General features: G+C 37.5%; 2 protein-coding genes across 2 annotated transcripts; both read left to right on the forward strand.

Moving 5' to 3' along the window:
• Positions 1-384: 384 nt before the first annotated feature.
• On the forward strand, positions 385-6,646 carry LOC113297923 (probable alpha,alpha-trehalose-phosphate synthase [UDP-forming] 9). The gene is made up of 5 exons (XM_026546530.1): positions 385-596; positions 719-773; positions 3,222-5,324; positions 5,405-5,678; positions 5,976-6,646. Exons 3-5 carry the CDS (start codon positions 3,334-3,336, stop codon positions 6,300-6,302), a joined length of 2,592 nt encoding a protein of 863 aa, XP_026402315.1. The 5' UTR covers positions 385-596; positions 719-773; positions 3,222-3,333; the 3' UTR covers positions 6,303-6,646.
• Positions 6,647-8,219: 1,573 nt separating this feature from the next.
• Positions 8,220-9,120, forward strand: LOC113294965 (expansin-A9-like). Its single transcript, XM_026543332.1, has 2 exons — positions 8,220-8,386; positions 8,489-9,120. The coding sequence occupies exons 1-2, from the start codon at positions 8,248-8,250 to the stop codon at positions 9,118-9,120; spliced, it is 771 nt and encodes a 256-aa protein (XP_026399117.1). The 5' UTR covers positions 8,220-8,247.
• Positions 9,121-9,414: the final 294 nt, after the last annotated feature.

The raw sequence follows: 9,414 nt of genomic DNA on the forward strand, positions 1-9,414 counted from the left end.
AATTCACTAACCTTACTAACGGCGCACTACCTTAGTGTTTGGATACTAATTTTCGCTTTACGTAGATTTTTTATTTTGAAGCACCAGTTAGCTTAATGTTTAAAATTCAAAAAATAATTATCCGCAAAAATCAGAAAAGACGAAACATACTAAGAGCTGTGTGGGTATTTTAGGAATTTACCATATTCCAATACCGATACCAGAATATCCATAAGAAGATAATAATTACTTTAACTAATAATAGCTGTAATAACAAGGTTAAATCTGGTAATAATAATAATTTTATAACAAACCTGAGTTAACACTGTCTTAACTCGAGTTAAAGTGTTTTCGCTCTTTTTCTTGCTCTCCACCATCTTCCTTGATATAAAAAATCCTTTACAATTTTTATGGTTTTAATTTTGTTTTTTCATTTATTCTGTCTTTACTCCATTTTTCGTCTTCAAACGAAACCATAAAAACCACCATTTCCGGCCGTTTCTTAAGCTTTCAAAGCTTTATATATCTCACCTTCTTTTGTACAAACCCTAATACTTACTTCTTCTTGAACCTCTCTCTGTCACTTCCTGAAGCCTTTTGTTTAGTAATATTTACAGGTATTTTCACTTTGTTCTTTTGTTTAATGTGAATTCAAGATTTTCAGTGTTGAATTCTAGGGTTAGTTTCTTTTTTTTTAATGATTTAATCTAATTATTGACTGGGTTTGTTGGTTGTCAAGGAAATGGAGATCGCTGTAGCTTGGTAGGAGAAGTTCTGTGATCGGTGTTCTTCTGGTGAGATCTTTAAGTTTGATTCTTTCTTTTGTTATGGTTTTACTTATTTTCAAGATCTGATTGTATTTTCTTTAGTGCACGGTTTGAATGTTGTGTTTTAAAAAGTCATATTTTTGAGGAAAAGTCAGCTTTAAAAAAAAAGCTGCAATGAAAAGTCAGCTTCTTTTTTTTGTGAAAGATTTTGAAACTAATAAGGGGGAATTATGATGTTTTTTGTTTGAGCCAAACTAGAAAGCTTGGGTAGAATTTGCTAATGAGTAAAGTGAGAAAATATTGGTTTTATTAGGGATTTTGTTTGTTATCCTTGATGTAGTAATGAAAGTGGGTTTTGTGTTAAATTTTATTTCTGCTAATGTTAAAGTATTTTTCTTATTTGTTGTGGATTTTATGTTATATGAGAAAAAAAATCAACAAATTATTTCTACTGAGACTGTTTATGGAATTTACTTTAGGGACTTTATGTTCCCATTGGATACTTAACTGCATGTTTGCTGCTTTAATTGAACACAATTTCCATGTCATCATTGCATGCATGCATGAATGTTGATTCTTGAGTAAATGCCTTTCAAGAAGATCAAAATTTAGGTATTTTTGCTGGGTTCATTTGAAACCTGAAAGAAGAACAAATGGGTGTGTTCTAGATATACATGTTAGATATTACGTATCACTGCAACGTAATAGGGTTCTTATATCCTTTGTCAAATTGAGTCTTCTGTTGTTTTGTCTTAAATAGATTAGAACCCAGTGAGTGCTCAGTTGCCACTTGCATGGGGCTACTAGGAAAAGAAACAGTGAGGACATTCCTTACCGTTGTAGATTTTTTTGTCGGATGCGGTCGCGAAAAGATACATTTGTCGGATGCGGTCGCAAAAAATATGTTTGTCGGATGCATTAGTAAAAGATTATGCATGTCGGATGTTCTTGGAAATTCGTAGCTTGGAGGAACATCCGACAGCTGTTCCCTCAGACGATGCTTTTCCTAAACGTTACCCGAGAGTGAACTGACCCAAGTTAACTACGTGTCAAATGGTATCTCGTGAATCAGACTCTTAACCGTCACGTAGGAACGTTGCTTTGCACTATATCACTACCTGAAGGTTACACTTAGTAAACTATTTGTGACGTGTCAAATGGTGTTTATAATAGATATCTTGGGACTATAACCGTTTGGTAGAAAAGGAAAATAACTTTACTGCTGTATAAAACAAGACAAGATAGTCAGTAGTTAAATATTTTTTGCTATCAGACTATTAGTTGCTAACATTTATTTGTTCTCTCTGTTCTCTATATATTATTAGATGCTAAACTTTGTTCATGGGTTATTAGAAGAAAAGTAGTATTACAAGCATATAATCAGCTTTGGTATGGTTAAAATCTGAATGATTTATTTGATTTTTATCATGAACTTTCTCATATAACATGCCAGGCTTGTTTCAATCTAGGGCATTTTTTTTCTTTGTGCTCCCCTCTTTACGGTTGGTTATGAAAGATTGTCTCTGGTTTTTGATTTTTAAATAGTAGTTTTACTCTTAGAACTTTGCTATTTGATTTTCACATGACCATGTCAATGATCCCTAAGAGTTAGATGTGTCACCATATGTGCAGCACTGTGCTTGGGCTAGATACCATGAATACAAAGTGTTCACACTAGAGCAATGAGTCATTGAAGGATTGCATTTTTGTAATGCTTAATAGTACTTCATCAACAGATTTTTTGTTTTGTTTTGGAGAAGTCGTCGGCAGATTTACAATGTCTTTTGTTGTATGGTACCCTGAAGTTTAGTCTACTGTGTTACTACCCTCAGGTGAACTTATATGAATATGAAATTTAAGTAACGTACTATGATTCTATGGTTATTGCTAGGTTTTGTGTATCTCGTTTTTGATAATACCGTAGGATTACATGATGTTAAGATTATAGTTTCAGTCCTCATTTGTGGTTTTTGATCTACAATACGAATATAGTCTGTAGATAATATACACTTTTTTTCTTTGCTCGATAAGATTGCTGTAAATAAAGGGAATGTGTCGACTATAAGCACCCTAAATAGTACAAGCAAAGGCTACCAAAAACAGGGGCTGCTAGAGAGGGGAATTTTTTTTATTCTTTTCAACGTAGAGTCTACAGTTATATACATACTGATGACTATTGGCTCTTAGGTGTTCATGATTTCACTTTCGCCTTTTCTTTTATGAAATTTTCGATTTCTTTAAATATTCATACCATTTTGGCTCTCAGATGTGTGAGTTGAATGACTATGGCACAGTGTGATCTGCACCTCTTAGCACCGTAGAGCCTCCGGGTTTAGGTGTGAGGTGTGCGACTGCTTCAACTGTTGCTCTAGGAATGGACCATATTTTGTCTTATGGACCACAACTTTTTCTCAACTGTAAGGTTTACTTAGTTGCTAGCTGTGTTGTTGATAAATGTTTCTTTATTGTTTTCAGCAACTGTGAAGAATAACACTGTGAAGCTATCCAAGATCAGTAGATATTATTATAAATTAGCTTTTCTATTCGCTTGACTATATAAAGAGACCAGCAAGTGTTCTTGGTGGTCATGGTTTCCAGATCCTGCGTAAACATTTTGGACTTGGCTTCTGGTGATTTTTTGGATTTTCCTCCGACTCCTAAATCGCTCCCAAGAGTGATGACTGTTCCTGGTGTTATATCCGACTTAGATGGTGGTGAAAGTTACGATGGAGATTCAGATGCTCCTTCAAGTATTTACCGGGAGCGTAAAATTATCGTTGCAAATCTACTACCCCTGCATGCTCAAAGAGATAAAGAGAAAATTGGCGGATGGTCCTTTAGTATGGATGAAGATTCACTTCTCTTGCAAATGAAGGATGGTTTCTCGTCCGAAACTGAGGTTATTTATGTTGGTTGTCTGAAGGTTGATATAGATCCAAGTGAACAAGAAGAAGTTGCTCAGAAACTTCTGGAGGATTTTGGGTGTGTCCCAACATTTCTCCCCCCTGACCTACAGAAAAAATTCTATCATAAATTCTGTAAGCAACAGTTGTGGCCCCTTTTTCATTACATGCTTCCAATTAGTCCCGATCATGGTGAACGCTTTAACAGATCACTGTGGCAGGCTTATGTATCTGCAAATAAAATATTTGCAGATAAAGTCATGGAAGTAATCAATCCGGAGGAGGATTATGTCTGGGTTCATGACTACCACCTAATGATTCTCCCCACCTTCTTAAGAAAGCGCTTCAACAGAGTCAAACTTGGGTTCTTCCTTCACAGCCCGTTCCCCTCATCAGAGATCTACAGGACACTGCCAGTTAGAGATGAAATTCTGAAGTCAATGCTGAATTCGGATCTTATTGGTTTTCATACTTTTGATTATGCTCGACACTTCCTCTCTTGTTGTAGTAGGATGTTGGGCCTTGACTATGAATCTAAGCGGGGACACATTGGTCTCGAATATTTTGGTCGCACGGTATACATAAAAATCCTGCCGGTGGGTGTTCACATGGGTCGGCTTCAATCTGTACTGAATCTCCCTTCTACGCATATGAAAGTTAAAGAGATCCAAGAACAGTTAAAGGGTAAAAAAATTATTGTGGGTGTGGATGACATGGACATATTCAAAGGCATTAGCCTAAAGTTACTTGCTATGGAGCAGCTTTTGCAGCAACACACCGAGTTGCAAGGCCAGTTAGTCTTGGTTCAAATTGTGAAACCAGCTCGAAGCACCGGAAAAGATGTACAAGAAGCAAAACGGGAAACTTACACAACTGCCAAAAGGATCAACGAGACCTATGGTTCACCAGTCTATGACCCTGTCATTTTGATTGATCATCAGATACCCCTTTATGAGACGATTGCTTATTATTGTGTGGCAGAATGCTGCATAGTAAATGCGGTGAGAGATGGGATGAACCTAGTTCCATACAAATATGTTGTCTGCAGGCAAGGGTCCCCTTTGGTGGATGAAGCTACAAATATCAGTTCGCCATCCTGTCGTACAAGCATGCTTGTTGTCTCCGAATTTATAGGTTGCTCACCATCTTTGAGCGGAGCAATTAGGGTTAACCCTTGGGACGTTGATGCCGTAGCTGATGCCTTAAATGTCGCCATTACCATTCCTGATGCTGAGAAGCAATTACGGCATGAGAAGCACTATCGATATGTTAGTACTCATGATGTGGCTTACTGGGCTCGCAGCTTCATGCAGGATTTGGAGAGAGCATGCAAGGATCACTTCAGTAAACGTTGCTGGGGCATCGGTTTTGGTCTGGGATTTAGAGTTGTTTCTCTTTCTCCTAATTTCAGGAAGCTTTCCATTGACCACATTGTATCCATTTACAAGAGAACCAATAGAAGAGCAATATTCCTGGATTACGATGGCACAATTGTACCACAGACTTCTATGAGTAAAACTCCCAGTCCTGAAGTTATCTCTATTTTGAACAACCTTTGTAGAGATCCTAAAAACATTGTTTTCATCGTTAGTGGAAGAGGAAAGGATTCTCTGGGCGAGTGGTTCACTCCATGTGAAAAGTTAGGAGTAGCAGCTGAGCATGGATACTTCATACGGTATGTGTTTGGCTCTTTGTCTCCGTTGATTCTCTTTTCCATTATGATTTAATAGATGTTCACTTTCCTTCTTTTTGCAGGTGGGGTACAAGCTCTGATTGGGAAACCTGTAATTTGGTTGCTGATTTTGATTGGAAAAGAATTGCAGAGCCTGTGATGCAATTATATACAGAGACAACTGATGGGTCCTTTATAGAATTTAAGGAGAGTGCTTTGGTGTGGCACCATCAAGATGCAGACCCTGATTTTGGATCCTGCCAGGCTAAAGAGTTGCTAGACCATCTGGAAAATGTTCTTGCAAATGAGCCAGTGGTTGTTAAAAGGGGACAGCATATTGTTGAAGTTAAACCACAGGTAAGATCCATCTTGTGTCACAATTGTCTTGTTTTTAATTCACTACTATTACATTACTATAATTTATTGAACATGTGGCTTTTTTATTCCTATACACTTTAGGGTTTGCTGCTTACTAATTTTTATTAGATGCAGACAAAATTAATGACTGAATTTAAGATTTAGGAATGAACATACGCCTCACCGGTGAAAAAAAAAATGGATTTTTGGTTGTATCAACTACAAGTAAGCATATTGTCATGGGAGTTGATATTTTTTAGCTGATCGTCTCACAAATGAGGTTTTGTTGACTTGCAGGGAGTAAGTAAAGGGTTAGTTGCAGATAAACTTATTTCCACCATGGTCAGTAGAGGACAGGCACCGGATTTTGTGCTGTGCATAGGAGATGACAGATCAGATGAAGATATGTTTGAGACAATATCGACCACAGTTATTAACCCTTCACTACCTGCAGTTCCCGAGATATTTGCGTGCACCGTTGGACAAAAACCAAGCAAGGCTAAGTACTACGTAGATGATACCAGTGATGTTGTGAGAATGCTTAAAGGCCTTGCTGCTGCTTCAAATATAAAACCCACTATCCACAGTCCTCCTGTGCGAGTTTCTTTTGAAAGTGCTTATTGAGGTGCGCAAATGTTTCTGTCTCTTTTTGTGAAAGTAGAAAAGGTGTTGTGCAATTCGGACGCAGAAGAGGTTAACAGGTTCCGGCTATCCTCTTTGGTTTCTTTTGTAACTCCGTTTCCTGTTTTTCTGTGATGTGCTAATTTTCAACATAGTGTTAGAAGTTCTATGATTGATTTTCTGTAACATTCATCACAGAAAGTCAGCTGCTTATAGATCTCACGTTCTACAGTTAGGCGTAAATAGTGTTAAGAAAAGTAGCTTGTCATAACAAAACCGGGATGTAATTAAAAAACTTTCCTATGAATGTAAAGAAAAATTTCAAGTTGGTGCTGTTCTTATTTATGCAATTTATGCTCATTGAACTTTATAATATGTTAGACTCGAACCAAGAGAATATCATGAACTGGTAATTTGTAAAACTATTAGGAGATGTCAGCCTATAGTACAAACTTTGTCAGTCCTAAGATAGTTGTGATATTCTGATGAAGGCCGAGCTTGGTAATGCTGCTCTGCTACCCTTTGTCTGATGACTCTGAACAGGCAAAAAAGGTTGACCCTGGAATTCCGTAGGAGGGTAGCAGAGTTAAAATCCTGAATGGAGGAAAGCATAGTGATGAAATATCCATGACTTGCGTATAGTTCTAAGATCATCTTTTCCAGCGTATTTGGTTTGGCTACAAATTGGGGTATGAAGGTATAGTTTTAAGATCATGTTTTTCAGCGTATTTGGTTTGGCAACAAAATGGGTATGAAGAAGCTGATCGGTGAGCTAGTGAAAAGGTTAAGTGAAAGTTTTGAGAGAGAGAATGAAGAGTTTGAATAGCTATAATTTTTTAGTTCCGGTCAAATGCTACAATTAATATAAACATTCCGACTTGTTCATTGTAGTATTGTCGAATGGCATCACATGAACATCCAACTCCTTATTGGGTTACCATACATTTTAATATATGGATCTATATGCCTAAACATTCATTCAATATTCTCCAGGTATTACCGCTTGCAGTTCGGACCTGCAGACTATCCACATTTTGTTTCTGCATCTTAATTGTCACACGAGCTACTTCATGCAAAAATGTTCCTTAGCAGCAGAATCAAACCCGAAGCAATAAATTAGATTATTATAACCCAGTCATTCATGTCAGTGGTTGATTCACTTCATTGTGTTATTCCCGGTGCCAACATTTAAAATTTCGATCAACACAGATGGTACCTGAGTCATATCAAACCAATCTCCGGGGCCTTGTCACACACGAACCCGAAGCTAACAATTAAATTATTATAACCGAACCATTCATGTCATTGGTTAGTATAGTGTTGACTGTGTTATTCCTGGTGTCAGCATCTGAATTTTCGAGCAACACAGATGGTACCTGAGTGACTGAGTCATATCGAACTAATCTCCGGGATCTTGAAAATTTACTCCAACAAATAATCAGCTGTCACTGATATTAACTCATACTAATTGTTTTCCTGTTCGTCTTGTTTGCCGTAACACTGGAACTTCGATGTCTTGGCTGTAAAAAGAGCACAAATATTCTCCGAGTGGGTAAGGCAGTAATTCCACGAAATAAAGATTTTTCTTAATTGGTATTCGCTTTTAATATAATTATTTTTTTGAAAATTACCATATGAGTAAATATTTCTTAAGAAGGTTAAAGTCAAAACTCGTTAAGATCATTCTTGATATGGTAATTTGTTAGCATATAGTAGGATATTATCTGTATGTACACTAAGAAACAAGCCATTTTGTTACCCTACTGGCACTTTGTTTCCTTTTGAGAACATCATTCATCCCTTAATTGCATGCATGATATTTATGAGTTAATCAATGATTTCTAATCTATATAAGTAGATCTCTGTTCTTCGTTTCTACTCATCCCACGGCAAGAGGTCTTCTTACTGCTGAACCCTTAAATTTTATTAGTAGTGCTTAGATTTATCAATGGTTTGCAGTAAGCATTTGATATGGCTTCTCATAGCCATCACTTGGTTTTCTTCCAAACTGTCCGAAGGTCGTGAATACCCATGGACTAAAGCTCATGCCACTTTTTATGGTGACAGTTCGGGCAGTGAAACTAGGCGTAAGTTGTTAGAATGTTTTTTATTGTCGTGATCAAAATCTATATATATATCCAAAATTTTCATTGTGTGTATATCAACCAAATTATGATCACCAATTGCAGAGGGAGCTTGTGGATACGGCAATCTATTCCAACAAGGATACGGCCTAGAGACAGCAGCGTTAAGCACTGCACTCTTCAATGGCGGTTTAACATGTGGTGCATGCTTCGAAATCAAATGCTACAATAGTACACAATGGTGTTTGAAAGGCAGTGTTCGTGTAACCGCAACAAACTTCTGTCCTCCGAATTACAGCTTACCAAGTGATAACGGTGGTTGGTGCAACCCTCCTAGGAAACATTTTGATCTATCTTTACCAATGTTTCTTAAAATCGCCCAATATAGGGCTGGAATCGTACCAGTACTGTTCCGAAGGATACCCTGTCTTAAACAAGGCGGTATTAAATTTGAGATCAAGGGAAATCCATATTGGATGCTTGTGTTAGTTTACAATGTTGGCGGCACCGGTAATGTTGTAGACGTGAAAGTTAAAGGGTCAAAAACGAATGAATGGGTTCAAATGTCGCGCAATTGGGGTCAGAATTGGCAAACATCAGAGCAATTGCTTGGACAGAGCTTGTCATTCCGAGTTACCACTCAAGGACGCAGGACGGTTCAATCTGATAATGTTGCTCCAGCTAATTGGGAATTTGGGAAGACATACGAAGGAAGAAACAACATTGAATCGGTTTAGATACTTCTGTTTTTTTTTTTGTTCTATTGAGACCGAACCGCTTGTTCGGCTTTTTGTTTTTTTCAATTTTTTTTTTGAGGTTAGCTGACTTTCAGTCAGGGCCAGTTGATCGCATGTCTGAATGCGCCAAGAGCATCCACAGTGGGCGAGTATAACCAAAAATTTGGGATGAGATCGTAACGCAGTGGGACGGAGTAAAGATCAAATCCCAGCCAAAGATCAAATTCCAGACCATATTTGGTCGCGACCAAATACCAAATCCTAATATAGTCGGGCGTAAATTTAAAGTACGCT

The sequence above is a fragment of the Papaver somniferum genome, chromosome 7 (genome assembly GCF_003573695.1).
Source record: "Papaver somniferum cultivar HN1 chromosome 7, ASM357369v1, whole genome shotgun sequence".
NCBI lineage: Eukaryota > Viridiplantae > Streptophyta > Magnoliopsida > Ranunculales > Papaveraceae > Papaver > Papaver somniferum.

Excerpts from the sequence above, each read along its gene's own strand:
- LOC113297923 (XM_026546530.1), top strand. The coding sequence starts at position 3,334 with ATGGTTTCCAGATCCTGCGTAAACATTTTGGACTTGGCTTCTGGTGAT. Across the intron at positions 5,325-5,404 it reads GAGCATGGATACTTCATACG|GTGGGGTACAAGCTCTGATT; the intron begins GTATGTGTTTGG and ends TTCTTTTTGCAG. Across the intron at positions 5,679-5,975 it reads TTGTTGAAGTTAAACCACAG|GGAGTAAGTAAAGGGTTAGT; the intron begins GTAAGATCCATC and ends GTTGACTTGCAG.
- LOC113294965 (XM_026543332.1), top strand. The coding sequence starts at position 8,248 with ATGGTTTGCAGTAAGCATTTGATATGGCTTCTCATAGCCATCACTTGG. Across the intron at positions 8,387-8,488 it reads TTCGGGCAGTGAAACTAGGC|AGGGAGCTTGTGGATACGGC; the intron begins GTAAGTTGTTAG and ends CACCAATTGCAG.